This window comes from Symphalangus syndactylus, chromosome 24 (assembly GCF_028878055.3).
Source record: "Symphalangus syndactylus isolate Jambi chromosome 24, NHGRI_mSymSyn1-v2.1_pri, whole genome shotgun sequence".
Classification (NCBI taxonomy): domain Eukaryota; kingdom Metazoa; phylum Chordata; class Mammalia; order Primates; family Hylobatidae; genus Symphalangus; species Symphalangus syndactylus.
In genome coordinates, this window is record NC_072446.2 from 36,903,843 (window position 1) to 36,924,011 (window position 20,169).

A 20,169-nucleotide genomic window follows, 5' to 3' on the forward strand; every position below is an offset into this window, starting at 1 on the left:
CTCACTGCAACCTCTGCCTCCTGGGTTCAAGCAATTCTCCCACCTCAGCCTCCCGAGTAGCTGGGATTACAGGCACCCGCCGCCATGCCCAGGTATTTTTGTATTTTTAGTAGAGCAGTGGTTTCACCATGTTGGCCAGGCTGGTCTCGAACTCCCGACCTCAGGTGATCTGTCTGCCTTGGCTTCCCAAAGTGCTGGGATTACAGGCATGAGCCACCATACCCAGCAATTTCTTTCTTTCTTTTTTTTTTTTTTTTTTTTTGAGATGGAGTCTCACTCTGTTGCCCAGGTTGGAGTTCAGTGGTGCAATCTTGGCTCACTGCAACTTCTGCCTCCCAGGTTCAAGCGATTCTCCTGCCTCAGCCTCCCGAGTAGCTTGGGACTACAGGTGCGTGCCACCACGCCTGGCTAATGTTTTGTATTTTTAGTAGAGACAAAGTTTCATCATGTTAGCCAGGATGGTCTTGATCTCTTGACCTTGTGATACGCCCGCCTCAGCCTCCCAAAGTGCTTGGATTACAGGTGTGAGCCACCGTGCCTGGCCTTTTTTTTTTTTTAATTTTTTTGAGATGGAGTCTCACTGTGTTGCCCAGGCTGGAGTGCAGTGGCTTGATCTCGGCTCACTGCAACCTCTGCCCCCCGGGTTCAAGCGATTCTCCTGCCTCAGCCTCTCAAGTAGCTGGGATTACAGGTGCCTGCCACTGCGCCCAGCTAATTTTTGTATTTTTAGTAGAGACGGAGTTTCACCATCTTGGCCAGGCTGGTCTTGAACTTCTGACCTTCTGATCCACCCGCCTCCGCCTCCCAAAGTACTGGGATTACATTTGTGAGCCACCACACCCAGCTGGCAGTTTCTTTAATTTTGTCATTTCATACTGTCATGTGAATGGAATCATACAGTATGTAACCTTCTGGGATTGGCTTTTTTGTTTTTGTTTTTTTGTTTTGTTTTTTTTTTTTTTTTTGAGATGGAATCTTGCTCTGTTGCCCAGGCTAGAGTGCAGTGGCGTGATCTCCGCTCACTGCAAGCTCCACCTCCCAGGTTCACGCCATTCTTCTGCCTCAGCCTCCCAAGTAGCTGGGACTACAGGTGCCCGCCACCACACCCAGCTAATTTTTTGTATTTTTAGTAGATACAGGGTTTCACTGTGTTAGCCAGGATGGTCTCAATCTCCTGACCTTGCGATCCGCCTGCCTCAGCCTCCCAAAGTGCTGGGATTACAGGCGTGAGCCAACATACCTGGCCTTTCTTTTTTTTTTTTTTGAGGCAGAGTCTCACTTTGTCACCCAGGCTGGATTGCAGTGGTGCAGTCTCGGCTTACTGCAACGTGAGTTTAAGCATTTCTCCTGCCTCAGGCTCCGAAGTAGCTAGGACTACAGGTGTACGCCACCAGGCCCAGCTAATTTTTGTATTTTTAGTAGAGATAGGGTTTCTCCATGTAAACCAGGCTGGTCTCGAACTTCTGACATCAGGTGACCCACCAACCTCAGCCTCCCAAAGTGCTGGGATTACAGGCATGAGCCATTGCGCCTGGCCTTGATTGGCTTTTTTCACTAATCATAAGTCTTCGGGAATTCATTCACTTCTGCATGTGTCAGTAGTTTGTTCCTTTTGATAGATAAGTAGTAGTCCATGTTATGGATGTACCAAAATCGTCTGTTGAAGGAATCTGGGTAGTTTCTAGGTCTTTGCTATTATGAATAAAGTTACTGTGAACATTTGTGTAAGATGTTTTGTGAATTTAATTTTTCATTTCTCTGGGATAAATGCCCAAGCGTACAGTTACTGGGTTGTATGGTAATTTCATGTTTAGTTTGATGAGAAACAGAAACTGTCAAACTCTTTTTCCAAAGTGGCTGTGACATTTACATTCCCACTAACAATGTATGAACCATTCAGAGTCTGTGCATCCTTACCAATATTTTGTGTTGTCACTGTTTTTAGTTAACTATTCAGATAGGTATGTAGTATAAGACTCCTTTTCATAACTAAGTTTGCCTATATTCTGATTTAGGAGGACTTTGTACTATCTAGTCACCTTACTCCTGCATATCCCTAGGAACTAGAGGCTGCTATCCAGCCAGATACTAGCCTGGTGTCAGTCATGACTGTGAACAATGAGATTGGAGTGAAGCAGCCTATTGCAGAAATAGGTGAGTATCATGGCTTATCCCTGATCCCTGCCCACCATGGGGGTCTGTATGAGGTAGTAAACTGCGAGCTGTAATACTCTATGGAGTGTAGTTAGGAAATCAAGGGAAAGAGAGCCTAAGTACTTTGTTCAAGGACATTGGAAGTGTCATAGGCAGTATTTGAATCCAGGTCTATTACCATTTTTTTTTTTTTTTTCATTGAGAGAGAGTGTCACTCCGTCACCTAGGCTGGAGTGCAGTGGTGTGATCTCAGCTCCCTGCAACCTCCTCCCCCTGGGTTCAAATGATCCTACCGCCTCAGCCTCTCAAGTAGCTGGGACTACAGGTGTGTACCACTATGCCTGGCTAATTTTTATATTTTTAGTAGAGATGAGGTTTTGCCATGTTGGCCAGGCTGGTCTCGAACTCCTAACCTCAGGTGATCCGTCCGCCTTGGCCTCCCAAAGTGCTGGGATTACAGGCGTGAGCCACTGCTCCTGTCCAGGTCTAGCACCTTTTATGGTTTTTAATTTTATTGCAGTCGCTGCCAAAACCAACCACAAAACAAAAGAGTCTTCTACTCTTTTTCCTTTTAGAACATCTCTTTATTCTCCCCACATAGAGCTCGCCCTGTAATTTCTTTAGGCACATTAGCACAAAGATTTGTTAATCTTGTTTTTTTTTTTTTATTTTGTTTTGTTTTGCTTGTTTGTTTTTTTTTAATCAAAAGGGATCTAGAAAGTAATCTGACATTTTGAAAGGCTGGTGTTAATGAGGTGGTAAGAATCGTATCAATAAGAATATCAGGAGTGTTTTGATCTGGTGCTTTGCCCTTCATCTTTTTTATTCTAAAGAAGGGAAGCTACTGAGAGACAGAGAGGGAGGAAGGGGGAAGGGGGAGGAGGGAACGAAAAGAGGAAGGAGAAGGGGTAGAAGGAGGGAGGGGAGGAGTTTAATATTGACAGAGGTCATTTACTATTGGTGGAGATAATTCACAGTGCACTGTGGGACACTGACAGATGACTTTCCAACATTGTGCTGTGGGTCTTCCCCTGTTTCCTCAGGGCGGATTTGCAGTTCCAGAAAGGTATATTTCCATACTGATGCAGCCCAGGCTGTTGGAAAAATCCCACTTGATGTCAATGACATGAAAATTGATCTCATGAGCATTAGTGGTCACAAAATCTACGGTCCCAAAGGTACCAGCCCCTTCTAGAGTTCCTTCTCTCTGTACCTTCCAGCAAGACCTTTGATAGATGTTTTTCAGAGTCATTTGGGACTACTGTTGCTCTCAGAGGAAGTTGTACATTCAGAGTCCCTTGTAGAATGCAAATGTCATTTAGCAATAGCCAGAAACACTTGCCTGTTTGTAGACCTTAGCAGTTACTATACATCAGGCCATTCTTTCTTGCTCTCTTTAACAAATCCTTAGCAAGCATGTAGATCTTAATTTGGTTGAGGAAAAAGGGGTTTTGTCAAATCAAATTCATCTAGATAGTCCCAGCTATCTTGTTTTCCCCACTATGATGTGCAGAGCAACTATTTGAGTCCTTTATTCCCAGTGTCTTGCTATAGCTCAGGGGAAGATTGCATGGGATTTGACATCTCTTTGTGTTCTTTTTTTTTTTTTTGAGACGGAGTCTCACTCAGTTACCCAGGCTGGAGTGCAGGGGCTCAATCTCCGTTCACTGCAAGCTCCGCCTCCCTTCTTCACGCCATTCTTCTGCCTCAGCCTGCCGAGTAGCTGGGACTACAGACGCCCGCCACTACGCCTGGCTAATTTTTTTTGTATTTTTATAAAGATGGGGTTTCACCATGTTAGCCAGGATGGTCTTGATCTCCTGACCTCGTGATCTGCCCGTCTCGGCCTCCCAAAGTGCTGGGATTACAGGCGTGAGCCACCATGCCCTGCTACCTTTGTGTTTATTCTGAGAAGACTTCATAGTCTGTTATCCTGTTAGTCTCTCAAGGATACATGTTTGTTCCCTATGGTCCTATTGGAGTGTGTTCAAGCTTGAGTTATGCCTCTTTCCCTTAACCCTCGGGAATAGACTGTTGTCCTCTGTTTTGTGAAAGTAACCATAAAATATAAATATAAAATATAACTCCTCTTTCTCAAGTGAGGGCCTTTTTTGGGTTGATGTCTGTGCTGGTACCCTTTTTGTGTCTGCAGGGTGTATTATCTGGGTGTATACCTTGTGGAAGTAGGTGTAATAGCTTCTGGAATTATGGAAGATGGCTTCTTCTAAGGGTTCCCAGAGGTTGTAAAGAGTGTTTTTTGTGAGTTATTATTTCAAAAAGCCCAATAAGCATTCTATCTTTTAATAAAATGTTGCTTTTATTGTAGATAAGTCTTTTTGATAAAAACCAATGAACTCAGGCTGGATACCCCATTCTTCATCATGTGCCTATTTCACATTATATGCCTGTATTAAAACATCTCATGGGCTGAGCACGGTGGCTCACACCTGTAATCCCAGCACTTTGGGAAGCCAAGGCGGGTGGATCACGAGGTCAGGAGTTCAAGACCAGCCTGATCAACATGGTGAAACCCCATCTCTACTAAAAATACAAGTTAGCCGGGTGTGGTGGCATGTGCCTTTAATCCCAGCTACTCAGGAGACTGAGGCAGGAGAATCGCTTGAACCCAGGAGCCGGAGGTTGCAGTGAGCCGAGATTGCGCCACTGCCTGGGCGACAGGCGAGACTCCCTCTCAAAAACAAAAAAAACTCATGTACTCCATAATATATATACCTCCTGTGTACTCACAAAAATTTAAAAAACAAAAAACCAATGAACTTATTGATCAGAAGCTCTGATCAACACTTACATGTGTACAGGTGTCCCTCATTATCCGACCTCCTGTTTTCCAAGTCCAGAATCTAAATAGATTTAGATAATGTAGTATTCTTCACTGTCCAGACATGGTATTTGAGCACTTGCTGTTTGAATTTGGGAACTGTATCGACTCAGATAGTATAAGATTCTTGAATTTTTTAAAATGGAGAAATGAAATAATTCTTAATAAATACAGTTTAGTACATTATTTTATTCATTTGTTTTTTAGGGACAAGGTCTCACTCTGTTGCTCAGGCTGGAGTGCAGTGGTGCTATCCTACCTTGCCGCAGCTTCAATGTCCTGGGCTCAAGCAACCCTCCTACCCCAGCCTTACCAGTAACTAGCACTACAGATGTGCACCAACACGCCTGACTAATTTTTTTTTCCTTTTTTTTTTTTTTTGAGACGGAGTCTCGCTCTGTGGCCCAGGCTGGAGTGCAGTGGCGCAATCTCGGCTCACTGCAAGCTCCGCCTCCTGGGTTCACGCCATTCTCCTGCCTCAGCCTCTCCGAGTAGCTGGGACTACAGGTGCCCGCCACCACGCCCGGCTAATTTTTTTGTATTTTTAGTAGAGACGGGGTTTCACTGTGGTCTCGATCTCCTGACCTCGTGATCTGCCCGCCTCGGCCTCCCAAAGTGCTGGGATTACAAGCGTGAGCCACCGCGCCCGGCCTGAGACAAAGCCTTACTCTGACGTCCTGGCTGGAGTGCAGTGGTGTGATCTCGGCTCACTGCAACCTCTGCCTACTGAGTTGAAGGGATTCTCCTCCCTCAACCTCCTGAGTAGCTGGGATTACAGGCCCACTGTGCCTGGCCACACCTGGCTAATTTTTTTTTTTTTTTTTTTTTTGAGACACAGTCTCGCTCTTGTCCCTCAGGCTGGAGTGCAATGGTGAGATCTCAGCTCACTGCAACCTCCGCCTCCCGGGTTCCAGCGATTCTCCTGCCTCAGCCTCCCGAGTAGCTGGGATTACAGGTGCCTGCCACCACGCCTGGCTAATTTTTGTATTTTATTTTATTTTTTGAGATGGAGTCTCGCTCTGTCACCCAGGCTGGAGTACAGTGGCACGATCTTGGCTCACTGCAAGCTCTGCCTCCAGGGTTCATGCCATTATTCTGCCTCAGTTTCCCAAGTAGCTGAGACTACAGGTGCCTGCCACCACGCCTGGCTAATTTTTTTTTTTTTGTATTTTTAGTAGAGATGGGGTTTCACTGTGTTAGGATGGTTTCGATCTCCTGACCTCATGATCCGCCCGCCTCGGCCTCCCATAGTGCTGGGATTACAGGCGTAAGCCACCGCACCCGGCCTAATTTTTGTATTTTTAGTAGAGACAGAGTTTCACTATGTTGGCCAGGCTGGTCTCGAACTCCTGACCTCGGGTGATCTGCCCCCCTCGGCCTCCCAAAGTGTGGAATTACAGGCGTAATCCTGTGCCCGGCCTAATGCCTGGCTAATTTTTAAAACAGTTTTTGTAGAGATAGAGGTTTCACTATGTTATTCAGGCTTGAATTCCTGACCTCAAGCAACCCTCCCGCCTCAGTCTCCCAAAGTGCTGGGATTACAGGCATGACCCACTGCACCCAGCTTATTATTTAAAATCTGGCGTCCTTCATGATAGATTTGGAAACCACTGCCTTAATTTTTATAGTACCTCCGTTCTCAGCATAAACAGTTTTTCTGTGTGGGAGAACTGTCAAGTGCCAATTCTATTCAGAAGCCCTGATTACTTGGTGAATAACTTTGCACGCTCATGCTCATATTTTGGCACAAAATTTCTGTAATTCGGCTTGTTTAGTCACAGGTTATACACATTTTTAAGTTTTTTGTTTTTTTGAGTCAAGGTCTCAGTCTGTTGCCCAACCTGGAGTGCAGTGAGTGGCACGATCATAGCTCACTGCAGCCTCGACCTCCTAGGCTCAAGTGATCCTCCTGCCGTAGCCTCCAGAGTAGCTGGGACTATAAGTGCATGCCACCATGCCCAGCTAAATTTTAATTTTTTTTTTTTTGTAGACACGGGGTCTCACTGTATTTCTCAAGCTGGTCCCAAACTTCTGGTCTCAAGTGATTCTCCTTCCTTGGCCTCCCAGAGTGCTGGGATTGTAGTCATGAGCCACTGTGCTCCACCAATTTTTTTTTAATTTAAATTTTATTTTGAAAAAATAATATTCATGTGATTCAAAATTCAAAAGCTACAAAAAAGTGCACAGACAGCCAGGCGCAGTCGCTCACGCCTGTAATTGCAGCACTTGGGAGGCCAAGGCGTGCAGATCACAAGGCCAGGAATTTGAGACCAGCCTGGCCAACATGGTGAAACCCCGTCTCTACTAAAAATACAAAAATTAGCCATGTGTGGTGGTGGGTGCCTGTAATCCCAGCTAATCAGGAGGCTGAGGCAGGAGAATCACTTTAACCCGGAAGGCAGAGGTTGCAGTGAGCTGAGACCGTGCCATTGCACTCCAGTCTGGGCAACAGAGCAAGACTCTTGTCTCAAAAAAAAGAAAAAAAAAAAGGCACAGACAAAAGTGTACCTCTCACCTCTGTCCTCCAGCTATGCAGTTCCCTTCTGGGGAGGTAATTTCTTTCTTTTTTTTTTTTTTTCTGATTTTCTCTGGTTATTGGGAGGCAATTTCTTGGGTTTTTCTACAATTATCCTATGTGTTTACAAACAAATATATACTTCTCCTCCAGCTTTGTTTTTTTTTTTTTTTGTTTTTTTTTTTTTTTGAGTCGGAGTCTCGCTCTGTCGCCCAGGCTGGAGTGCAGTGGCGTGATCTCGGCTCACTGCAAGCTCCGCCTCCCGGGTTCACGCCATTCTCCTGCCTCAGCCTCTCCGAGTAGCTGGGACTACAGGTGCCCGCCACCACACCCGGCTAATTTTTTTGTATTTTTAGTAGAGACGGGGTTTCACCGTGGTCTCGATCTCCTGACCTCGTGATCCACCCGCCTCGGCCTCCCAAAGTGCTGGGATTACAAGCGTGAGCCACCGCGCCCGGCCCCAGCTTTGTTTTTTATCCAGATGATAGCATACTGTACTCACTGTTTCAATCTTGCATTTTTCACCTAATAGTACATCTTTTTTTTTTGAGACAGAGTCTTGCTCCGTCGCCCAGGCTGGAGTGCAGTGGCGCAATCTTGGCTCAGTGCAACCTCTGGCTCCCAAGTTCAAGCGATTCTCCTGCCTCAGCCTTCTGAGTAGCTGGGATTACAGGTGTGTGCCACCACGCCCTGCTAATTTTTGTATTTTTAATAATTATGGGGTTTCACCATGTTGGTCAGGCTGGTCTCGAACTCCTGACCTCGTGATCTGCCCGCCTCGGCCGCCCAAAGCGCTGGGATTACAGGTGTGAGCCACACCATGTCCGGCCCATAATACATTTTTTTTTTTTTTTTTTTGAGACGGAGTCTTTCTCTGTCCCCTAGGCTGGAGTGCAGTGGCGCGATCTCGGCTCACTGCAAGCTCCGCCTCCCGGGTTCACGCCATTCTCCTGCCTCAGCCTCCCGAGTAGCTGGGACTACAGGCGCCCGCCAACACGCCCGGCTAATTTTTTGTATTTTTAGTAGAGACGGGGTTTCACCGTGTTAGCCAGGATGGTCTCGATCTCCTGACCTTGTGATCCGCCCGCCTCGGCCTCCCAAAGTGCTGGGATTACAGGCTTGAGCCACCGCGCCCGGCCTACATTTTTTTTTTTTTGAGATGGAGTTTCGCTTTTGTTGCCCAGGCTGGAGTGCAATGGTGCCATCTCAGTTCACCGCAACCTCTGCTTCCCGAGTTCAAGCGATTCTCCTGCCTCAGCCTCCCTAATAGCTGGGATTACAGGCATGTGCCACCAAGCCTGGCTAATTTTGTATTTTTAGCAGAGACGGGGTTTCTCCATGTTGATCAGACTGGTCTCGAACTCCCAAACTCAAGTGATCCGCCCACCTCGGCCTCCCAAAGTGCTGGTATCACAGGTGTGAGCCACTGCGCCCGGCCAATACATCTTTGTTTTTTAAAGCTAAAGTACAGACTTTTTTTTTGGATTTCACCAGTCTTCTAACAATGTATCTTGGAGATTTTATGGTGTCAGTTCAGAACAAGCTTCTTCTTCCTTTTTTTTTTTTTTTGGAGACAGAGTCTTGCTCTGTCACCCAGGCTGGAGTGCAGTGGCTTGATCTCAGCTCACTGCAACCTCTACCGCCTGGGTTCATCTCCTGTCTCAGCCTCCCGAGTAGCTGGGATTACAGACGCCTGCTATCACGCTTTGCTAATCTTTGTATTTTTAGTAGAGAGAGGGTTTCACTATGTTGACCAGGCTGGTTTCGAACTTCTGACCTCAGGTGATCCACCCGCCTTGACCTCAAGTTGGGATTATAGGCGTGAACCACCACACCTGGCCCCCTCATTCTTTTATACACCTGCTTGGTACTTCATTGTATGGACATGCCATAATCTATTTGACCATTACCCTGATGATGGACATCTAAGTTGTTTCCAGTATTTTTGCTATTATGAATAATACTGTAATGTATGATGGCATTTCATATAGCGTAGGGAGCTACTTTAAACCATTTTGATCATTACTCCTTCTGGCATTTATCCTCCAGATGTTAAATATTTTACTAAATACTATGCTTTTACTGCTGTTTCTTCTTTTCCTTAAAATTTTTTATTTAGAAAAATTTCATGCTTACAGAAAAGTTGAAATAATATTTTGATCCCTTTGGAAAGAAATATTTTATTTTATCTACTTTTCTCTCTTTCTGTTTTTTGTAACAAACTTTGTTTCCCAGGGGTTGGTGCCATCTACATCCGTCGCCGGCCCCGTGTGCGTGTGGAGGCCCTGCAGAGTGGAGGGGGGCAGGAGCGGGGTATGCGGTCTGGGACAGTGCCCACACCCTTAGTGGTGGGGCTGGGGGCTGCGTGTGAGGTGGCACAGCAAGAGATGGAGGTATGGGGAGAGCAGTTCCCTCCCACAACTTCTTCCCCTGTGCTGGGTCTCCTATTTAGAGGCTTCTCAGCATGACTGAGGCAGATCTATGCACGGAGAGAGGGCTTAAGAAAACTATTCCTTGTCCTGGTGCCGCTGGCACCTTGTTCTGAGGGAGACATTATGGCCTCCAAAACCCATGGCCTTCTAGTAGTTATCAGCTCATTTATTTCTGGATAAGTAAATGAACGCTGTGTCCAGTTATCAAGCGCCTTTTGCATACCAGGCACTATGCTCAGTACTGGAGATACAGTGGTCTCCATGAGTACATAGGATGGGGATAGGTGGGGCCTTCTCCTAGTTATAGGAGAAGGGCTTCTCAAACTATGTCTTTCTGAGCTGGTTGATGGTTACTGCCTAATCCTTCCTTGCCTGCTCGTTAGTATGACCACAAGCGGATCTCAAAGTTAGCAGAGCGGCTGATACAGAATATAATGAAGAGCCTTCCAGATGTGGTGATGAATGGGGACCCTGAGCACCATTATCCCGGTATGGACTTGCTCTTTCTATCCTCATTCCAGTAGAGGCTGCGACTCTGAGACCTCTCTCACAGTATTTCTTTCCTCCAGGCTGTATCAACCTCTCCTTTGCATATGTGGAAGGGGAGAGTCTGCTGATGGCACTGAAGGACGTTGCCTTATCCTCAGGGAGGTGAGCTGGATGGCATAGACAGGGCCTGTGGCAGGGCCACTTAGAAGAGTCATACAGGCTATTAAACTTCCCAGTGTGGAGATGATAGGCACAAGACCTCTTGATTAAGGGTAAAGGTCGTTTTGTAAGTGCCTCTGTTTTTTTGGTTGGCTGGGTAGCTGGGTACAGACTGAAGTTTACCACCCTAGGAAGGCTTCCTGGGGTAGAATTTTGTGCCTTTTATGGTCCCAAGTGATGTATGTATCTGTTGTGGGGTTACACTAGCAGTTCTGTTACAGGCCTCCAGAATTGAAGATGCTCCAAAGGCCACTAAGTGTTTGGCTGCCCTTCAGGCTGGTGGAGATGGTGTATTGTGTCCTGGGGAAGTGAGCACATGGTCCTCTGCTGCCTCTTCTTGTCAAACCCATGTGGTATCATGCTTTGTCACACTTTGTCAGCGTCGTTGCTCAAGGAAGTCATCTACCATGGGGGCCAGAGGAGCTAGGTTCACACATCCTAGGATGTGCAGGGGAGCATCAGGTCCTTTAGTTCTGCCAGATTAGAAAGCCTCTTGTTTTCTCCAGGGTATGACTCCAGGGCCCTGGGGCATGGGAACAAGACTGAAGGTTTGTGACTAAAAGTAGATGTTGATGATGAACTGAACAGGGTTCGTGTCTCTCTCCTCAGTGCCTGCACCTCTGCATCCCTGGAGCCCTCTTATGTCCTTAGAGCAATTGGCACTGATGAGGATTTAGCACACTCTTCTATCAGGTCAGTGAGTTGAGCTGCAACATTTATGAAAGGCATCCTCTTATATTTTTCATCTCCTGTTAACAGTTTTTTTGTTTTTCCACCCTGAAGTTTTTCTCAATCGAGTTCTCCTTATCTCTTCTCATAACCTTGTGAAAGTTTCTAGAGCAGTGGTTCTCAGACTTCACTGAGTATCACCTGGGAAGTTTGTGAAATATGATATCTGAGTCCCACATTCAGATATTCTGATTCACTAGGTCCGGAGGAGAAGTAGAAAACATCTCAGGTGATTTTAGTGTTGGTGGTCCATAGACCATGTTCCTTTTTTTTGAGACAGAGTCTTACTCTGTCGCCCAGGCTGGAGTGTAGTGGCATGATCTCAGCTCACTGAAACCTCTGACTTCCAGGTTCAAGCAATTCTCCTGCCTCAGCCTCCTGAGTAGCTGGGATTACAGACGTGTGCCACCAGGCCCAGCTAATTTTTATATTTTTAGTAGAGACGGGGTTTCACCATGTTGGCCAGGCTGGTCTCGAACTCCCGACCTCATGTGATCTGCCCACCTTGGCCTCCCAAATTGTTGGAATTACAGGCGTGAGCCACCATGCCCGGCCGATCCGTATACCATGTTCTGAGAAACTCTGCCCTAAAGGGGAAGGACCATGTTCTTCTCTCCATATCTTTTGTGTCGTAGATCCTTAGTGAGTATTTGCGGAATGAATTTATCCCAGTGCCAGAGCTCTGATGAGGAGCCATTCTCCTGTGCCTTTTTTCAGGTTTGGAATTGGCCGCTTCACTACAGAGGAGGAAGTGGACTACACAGTGGAGAAATGCATTCAGCATGTGAAGCGTCTTCGAGAAATGAGGTATACATATTGTATCAGAGACCCTTTGGAAGAAACTCTAGTGCTGTCTCCCCTCTTGTCCTTAGGCTATGTGTTTACACTGCCAAAACCAAAGTTCAAGAGTACTTGGATTTTAGGATTTAGAGATTCCACAAAGCAAGAAAGTAGATCTTCTTGGCTACTTGTCTTCACAATGAGAAAGTGTTTTTTTTTTTTTTTTTTAATCAATGTTGACCAGGTTGGCCTCGAACGTGTAGCCTCGCCTCCCCGAGTGCCAGGGCAACCAGCCTGAGCCACAGCGGCTCCCGAGAAAGTGTTTTTAAAAACTAAAGAACTAGGCCGGGCAGGGTGGCTCATGCCTGTAATCTCAGCACTTTGGGAGGCCGAGGCGGACAGATCACCTGAGGTCAGAAGTTCGAGACCAGCCTGACCAACATGGAGAAACCCCGTCTCTACTAAAATACAAAAAAATTAGTCGGGCATGGTGGCGCATCCCTATAATCCCAGCTACTTAGGAGACTGAGGCAGGAGAATCACTTCAACCTGGGAGGGGGAGGTTGCGTTGAGCTAAGATTGCGCCATTGCACTCCAGCCTGAGCAACAAGAGCCAAACTCCATCTCAAAAAAAAAAAAAAGCTGGGCGCAGTGGCTCACACCTGTAATCCCAGCACTTTCTGGGAGGCTGCGGCGGGCGGATCACAAGGTCAGGAGATTGAGACCATCCTGGCTAACATGGTGAAACCCCGTCTCTCCTAAAAATACAAAAAAATTAGCTGGGCGTGGTGGTGGGCACCTGTAGTCCCAGCTACTAGGGAGGCTGAGGCAGGAGAAGGGCGTGAACCCAGGAGGTGGAGCTTGCAGTGAGCCGAGATCTCACCACTGCACTCCAGCCTGGGTGACAGAGCGAGACTCTGTCTCAAAAAAACAAAACAAAAAACAAAAACAAACAAACTAAAGAACTAGGTGAATACAGGTAATGCAGGTAGTAGTTTTTTTTTTTTTTTTTTTTGGAGACAAGTTCTTGCTCTGTTATCCAGGCTGGAGTGCAGTGGCACAATCACACCTCACTGCAACTTGTGCCTCCCAAGCTCAAGTGATTCTCCCACCTCAGCCTCCCAAGTAGCTGGTACTACAGGCATGTGCCACTATGCCTGGCTAGTTTTTGTATTTTTTGTAGAGACAGAGTTTTGCTATGTTGCCCAGGCTGGTCTCAAACTCCCAGGCTCAAGCAATTCTTCTGCCTTGGCCTCCCAAAGTGCTGGGATTACAGGCACAAGCCACCGCACCTGGCCCAGGGAGTAGTCTTCATTATGATTATTATTATCTTTAGAGAAAGTGTCTCATTCTGTCATCCAGGCTGGAGTGCAGTGGCACAGTTGTAGCTCACTGTAACTTTGGACTCTTGGGCTCAAGTCATCCTCCTGCCTCAGACTCCCAAGTAGCTAGGACTACCGCTGTGTGCCCCCACACCTAGCTAATTTTAAAAATATGTTTTTTGTGGCTGGGCACGGTGGCTTATGCCTGTAATCCCAGCACTTTGGGAGGCCGAGGTGGGCGGATCATGAGGTCAGGAGATCAAGACCATCCTGGCTAACACGATGAAACCCCGTCTCTACTAAAAATACAAAAAAGTTAGCCTGACGTGGTGGTGGGCACCTGTAGTCCCAGTTACTTGGGAGGCCGAGGCAGGAGAATGGCGTGAACCCAGGAGGCAGAGCTTGCAGTGAGCCGAGATCGCATCACTGTTCTCCAGCCTGGGCGACAGAGCAAGACTCTGTCTCAGTCAGTCAATCAATCAATCAATCAATGTGTTTATAAAGTTAATGAGGTCCTTGGCCAGTCAGCTGGCACCAGGGCTTCCCCTAGTAGCCACAGAGCTCATCTTCCTCCTGGTAACCTTGAGGCCTCTAGATTTTTTCAGAGCCTGGCTCTGTCTTGGTTAACCTTGACTTTCAGGATTCTCTTGGTCCAATTGGTAGAGAGAGGAATTTCAGGTATATACCCTGCTTCCCTTTATGAGCTCTCCCAGGCCTTTCTGTGTTCTGGATTTTTCTTTGTAGGGTCTAGCTGTATTGCTTAAGTGTCTATAGCTTGCTCAACTGCAGGATCCTCCCTTTGTCCTCGCTTTCTGGTATTCTGTGGTTACTCAAGGCATTTCTACTGACCACGCAGCCAGCAAAGCCTTTTGTTTCCTATCTATGTGGCTTTAGCATCTGCACCCTATTCCTTCTGACCCTTTACAAACTGAATGCAGCCTGGTCCCATTAGCTCTCAGAGTCTTATTTTGTGAACCTATAATAATAAGTGGCCTTCCCTAAAGAGGAAGGACAGGAAGGAGATGGCTAACTTTAAGGGCCATGGAAAATCTCATGAATAGAAAGGCGTTCTGGGAATGTTTAGTGTAAAAGAGAGGGGCAAGTCAAGAATATAATGAAATTTGATAAAATTACCTGGTGAAACCTAAACTGTAAAATCCCATATTCATAGCACACTGAAGTAATATCTGGTCTGGGAATATTATCCAAGATATCCAAGCTTCTGCTTGGGGATCGATCAGAGCTTAGCAGAGATTTCTTAGCAGCAGCTCTTGTGTGAGATGGGATGCTCAGGTCTAAGATCCAAGGAATTCTTTTGGATTAGAGCCAGGGATATTGGAAGCACAGGCCAACTCTGGGGACATGAAGCTGGCAAGAACTGGGTAAGGGTACAGCATATCAAGATGATTTAGGGTTAAGCTCCACCCCTAACTGGGAACTAGAACAAAACCAAGAAACAAATGCTGAAAAGCGGGTAATATGTGGTGGGCTGAAACTAGCTGCTTATACATGTCATATGAAGAGAGGCTTAAACTAGATGCTTATACAAGTCTCAAGGGTCTTAGTTCCTCCAGGGGAAACCATGGCCATAGCCTCTTACAAGTGGGATGAAAGCTTCAAAAATATGACCATGTTTGGTGTCCATTGGCTCAGGGCCCCACTGCAATTGAGCCTGAGGAACCTAGTTATTCCTGTTTGTTGGCAGTGGGGAGCTCTCAGGAGAGCTGACAAGGACTTACAGGGAGCTGGGAAAGACTTGTTAATCACCTGTGTTAGGGTCTACCAGGGCAGGAGGCAGAGGACAGACAGGGACAGAAGGAGGCAAGCCGTTGCTCAGGGCCTTGGGGCCAATGTTGTCCACTTCCTATCTAAGCCCTCACTCATTTAATGCCTCTTCTCTTTGGCAGCCCTCTCTGGGAGATGGTTCAGGATGGCATTGACCTCAAGAGCATCAAGTGGACCCAACACTAGAAGAATAGGGCCCTGACTGTACTGGTCTGGCCCCTCCTGCCTCACTAACGCATGCACAACCAGACACCTTGTTACGCCTAGTGGATGCTCCAGATTGGTGTAGACCAGTTGACTTCAGCATCAGTCCACCTCTATGACAGAAACACAAGAAAACTGTCTTTCCCTAGCTTCAGTTCCTTGGGTGTGGAGCACTCCCTATTTCTTCTTGGGTCTTACAGTGTGTGGACATTTTCATCCTGAAGCCATAGAGACATTTGCTGTCATATTGCTGCTGGACACATCTGTGCTCTTGGTGAGGAGAGCAAGAGGAACCAGAAGTCTCTTTGGTCAGGGACCATGATGCTCTACATGGACATTTGAGTCTTCGCCTTCTGCTGCTGCTCGGGTGGACCAGCTTCTTTAACAACAAGCATAATCCACTTCAATTTAATATTTTCTGTAGCTCCAAAGGGTATCTCTTCATATTGACTGCAGACATACTGAATGGACAGTTTCTTAGAGGGCTTGTCTCCTTTCTACCCTTGTCCTCTTTCCTTTCCTTTTACCTAATGGAGCTAGAAATGTCTATGACTCCACTAGTTATTCTAATAATTTGTTTCCTTGAAAATTGTTAATTTCAAGACTGGAGAAATAAACTCACCTTCTATTTACTCTGTGACTTTATGAGAGGTTGAGGGAAAAGTGGAAGCTGTACTTGGGAATTGTGGAGAAGACCGCCACTCCATCTAATTTGCATAAATGACTCAGTGGGCTTTTGTATCTCTTCATTTAACAATTATTTGAATGCCTGCCAGGAGCCAGATTTGTTCTGGGGTATTAGGAATACGCTGGTTAACAGGACCAAAAAAGACCCTGCCCTCACTGAGTTTTAAATTTTAGTGGAGAGATGGAAAATAAGTAAACAAATAAACAATGTTACAGATTGTGATAAGTGCTATGAAAGAATTAAGTGGTAAGAGGACATAGCAGGGAAAGCCTACCATGCTGAGTGTTTGAGGAAAGTTTTTCTGAGGAAGTAGTGGTTAAAAATATGAAGAGCTCGCTAATCTAGGAATGAAAGGTGAGAAGGAATGGCAAGAGCTAAGGGCCTGAAGTGTGATAAAGCACAAAGATTATACTTCAGAAACCAAGAGAAGGCCATTGTAACTAGAGCTTTTGATTTGTGGGTCTGAACCCATAGGTGGATAGTTACCAGTACTTAAAAAAGGAGAGAATATGTTAGAGTACATTTATGCATATTTTAAGAATATATTTTGACCATATATTTGAATTTGTATACCACGTTATAAATGTATTAAGTCTTATTGTGGATAATGGTCAAAAAAGTTTAATTGCTTTTCATACTTGCCAGTAGCAGGGGGACAGGAAAGTTTGAAAGCCACTGGGCTAAAGTTTGGTAAATGTAGATGGACAGTGGAAGGAGGAGATGAAATTATAGAATTTTTCTTGTTTAAAAATATCTTTTTTACTTAGAATAATTTTAGATTTACTGAAAAGTTGCAAAGATAGTAGAGTTGTAGATCTAATACCAGTTTTCCTCTAATTAAAAAGTCTTACATAAAACTATGCTAATTTGGCTGGGTGTGCTGTGGTGGATCACACCTGTAATCCCAGTACTCTGGGAGGCCAAGGTGGATGGATTGCTTGAGCTCAGGAATTCAAGACTAGCCTGGGCAACATGGCAAAACCCTGTCTCTACAAAAAAATACAAAAATTATCTAGGCGTGGTGGTGCCCACCTGTAGTCCAAGCTATTTGGGAGGCTGAGGTGGGAGGATCGCTTCAGCCAGTGAGATCAAGGCTGCAGTGAGCCTTGATCGCACCACTGTATTCAAGCCTGAGTGACAGTGAGGCCCTGTCTCAAAAACAACAATAGGCCAGGTACTGTGGCTCATGCCTGTAATCCCAGAACTTTGGGAGGCTGAGGTAGGCAGATCATGTGAGGTCAGGAGTTTGAGACCAGCCTGGCCAACATGGCGAAACCCTGTCTCTACTAAAAATACAAAAATTAGCTGGGCATGGTGGTGGGTGCCTGTAATCCCAGCCACTTGGGAGGCTGAGGCACAAGAATAGCTTGAACCCTGGAGGCAGAGGTAGCAGTGAGCTGAGGTGGCAGTGAGCCGAGATGGTGCCACCACACTCCAGCCTAAGCAGCAGAGCAAGACTCCGTCTCAAAAAACAAGGCCAGGCGCGGTGGCTCATGCCTGTAATCCCAGCACTTTGGGAGGCCGAGGGAGGTGGATCACGAGGTCAGGAGATGGAGACCATCCTGGCTAACACGGTGAAACCCCGTCTCTACTAAAAATACAAAAAATTAGCCGGGCGTGGTGTCACGCACCTGTAATCCCAGCTACTCGGGAGACTGAGGCAGGAGAATTGCTTGAACCTGGGAGGTGGAGGTTGCAGTGAGCTGAGATCGTGCCACTGCACTCCAGCCTAGACGACAGAGTGAGACTCTGTCTCAAAAAAACAAAACAACAAAAGAAAACTATGGTACATTTGTCAAAACTTAGAGGTTAACATCGGTATATTAGTATTAATGAAACGTGATTTTCTAAAATTATTTTTTTATTAATTTTTTTGCACACAAAACAATAAACATTTTCTAAAAATACATACAAACAAAAAGATGCGTATCAAACATATTAGGAAGGTTGCACATGGGAAGACGGGGAATAGAAATGGGGAGTGGGAATTAAAGAAAAGAAATGAGAGAGGGACTTTATATGGATCAATGATAATAACTCAATCCAAGAGGAAGAAAAAGAAAGTGGGATAGGCCGGGCGCGGTGGCTCACGCTTGTAATCCCAGCACTTTGGGAGGCCGAGGCGGGCGGATCACGAGGTCAGGAGATCGAGACCACGGTGAAACCCCGTCTCTACTAAAAATACAAAAAAATTAGCCGGGCGTGGTGGCGGGCGCCTGTAGTCCCAGCTACTCGGAGAGGCTGAGGCAGGAGAATGGCGTGAACCCAGGAGGCGGAGCTTGCAGTGAGCCGAGATTGTGCCACTGCACTCCAGCCTGGGTGACAGAGCGAGACTCTGTCTCAAAAAAAAAAAAAAAAAAAAAAAGAAAGTGGGATAAAGGATCAGAAAGGGAGGAAACTAGAAAAAATTAGAGTATGACTCCAGGGTGGGCCTGTTTTGTTGTCACTGGGTTGGTTGGTTGGTTTGTCTGTTGTATTTTTCATATGTTTCGCCATGTTGGCCAGGCTGGTCTCGAACTCCTAGCCTGAAGTGATCAACCCGCCTCGGCCTCCCAGAGCGCCGGGACTACAGGCGTGAGCCACCATGTCCAGCCCCTACATTGCTTCTGGCCTCCGTGGTTGGCCTCCGTGGTAGACCTCCCAGACGGGGCGGTTGGGCAGAGGCGCTCCTCACTTCCCAGACGGGGCGGCCGGGCAGAGGCGCTCCTCACTTCTTCCCAGACAGGGCGGCCGGGCAGAGGCGCTCCTAACTTCTTCCCAGATGGGGTAAAATTGTTATTTTAAAAATTTTTTCTACAGACTGGGCCTATGTTGCTCAGGCTGGTCTTGAAGCAATCCTCTTGCCTCTTGGCCTCCCAAAATGCTGGGATTACAGGCGTGAGGCACTATGCCCGGCCTAAACTTCAGATTTTATTCAGCTTTTGCCAGTTTTCCTAATGTCTTTTTTCTGTTCCAGGATCCAACCCTGGATGCTACATTGCATTTAGTAGGTTTTGTTTTTAATGGACTATGTTTTACCTACACAGAGCAAACCTATAAAAACCTATAAAGCATAGGTTTAGTTTAACAGTGTGGCCTGGTTTTCCAACTTGCTGTTTTTGGCATACTGGGCTAGCACCAGTCCAGTCTGCCATAGAAATCCCAAAAGGTTGTTGGAATTGTGATAATTTCAACCCTTTTTTTTTTTCTTTTTTTTTAAGTGATAGGGTCTTGCTCTTGTCACCTGGGCTAAAGTGCAGTGGTGCAATCATAGCTCACTACAGCCTCGGACTCCTGGGCTCAAGGGATCCTGCCTCTAACTCCCAAATAGATAGGACTACAGACTTAAGCCACCACATCCAGCTTTTATTTTTTTATTTTTATTTTTTTTTTGAGACGGAGTCTCGCTCTGTCGCCCAGGCTGGAGTGCAGTGGCGCGATCTCGGCTCACTGCAAACTCCGTCTGCCGGGTTCACGCCATTCTCCTGCCTCAGCCTCTCCGAGTAGCTGGGACTACAGGCGCCCGCCACCACGCCTGGCTAATTTTTTGTATTTTTAGTAGGGACGGGGTTTCACCATGGTCTCGATCTCCTGACCTCGGGATCCGCCCGCCTCGGCCTCCCAAAGTGCTGGGATTACAGGCGTGAGCCACCGCGCACATCCAGCTTTTAATTAGCAGGGGCATGAAGTTCGGGGGGCTAGGACCAAAGCAGCTTGAGAATAGCTTTTTTTTTTTTCCCAGAGATGTAGTCTCGCTCTCCTGGTGGTCTCCATCTCCTGTCCTCGTGATCCTCCCACCTCGGCTTCCGAAAGTGCTGGGATTACAGGCGTGAGCCACCGCGCCCGGCCGGAGAATAGCTTTTTCTATAATAAAATAATACCATAGTGAAGCTGTGGAGGGGTCATGATGGATTGAATTTTTTTTTTTTTTTTTTTTTTTTTTGAGACGGAATCTCGCTCTGTTGCCTAGGCTGGAGTGCTATGGCATTATCTTGGCTCACTGCAACCGCCACCTCCCGGATTCAGACGATTCT

The 20,169-nt window shown here is 46.5% G+C and overlaps 1 protein-coding gene across 3 annotated transcripts in view; it reads left to right on the plus strand.

Annotated features, from left to right (window-relative positions):
* The window catches only part of NFS1 (NFS1 cysteine desulfurase), a 34,352-nt gene extending 18,252 nt beyond the window's left edge, over positions 1-16,100 (plus strand). For 2 of the 3 annotated variants that reach the window (XM_055266661.2, XM_055266663.2), the window contains 8 exons: positions 2,061-2,154; positions 3,198-3,332; positions 9,744-9,901; positions 10,324-10,429; positions 10,510-10,591; positions 11,258-11,341; positions 12,095-12,184; positions 15,387-16,100. In XM_055266661.2, coding sequence (XP_055122636.2) covers positions 2,061-2,154; positions 3,198-3,332; positions 9,744-9,901; positions 10,324-10,429; positions 10,510-10,591; positions 11,258-11,341; positions 12,095-12,184; positions 15,387-15,450 — 813 coding nt within the window. In that variant the 3' untranslated portion in view covers positions 15,451-16,100. The remainder of the gene's footprint in view (positions 1-2,060; positions 2,155-3,197; positions 3,333-9,743; positions 9,902-10,323; positions 10,430-10,509; positions 10,592-11,257; positions 11,342-12,094; positions 12,185-15,386) is intronic. The other variant, XM_055266662.2, reaches the window with a different exon arrangement.
* Positions 16,101-20,169: the final 4,069 nt, after the last annotated feature.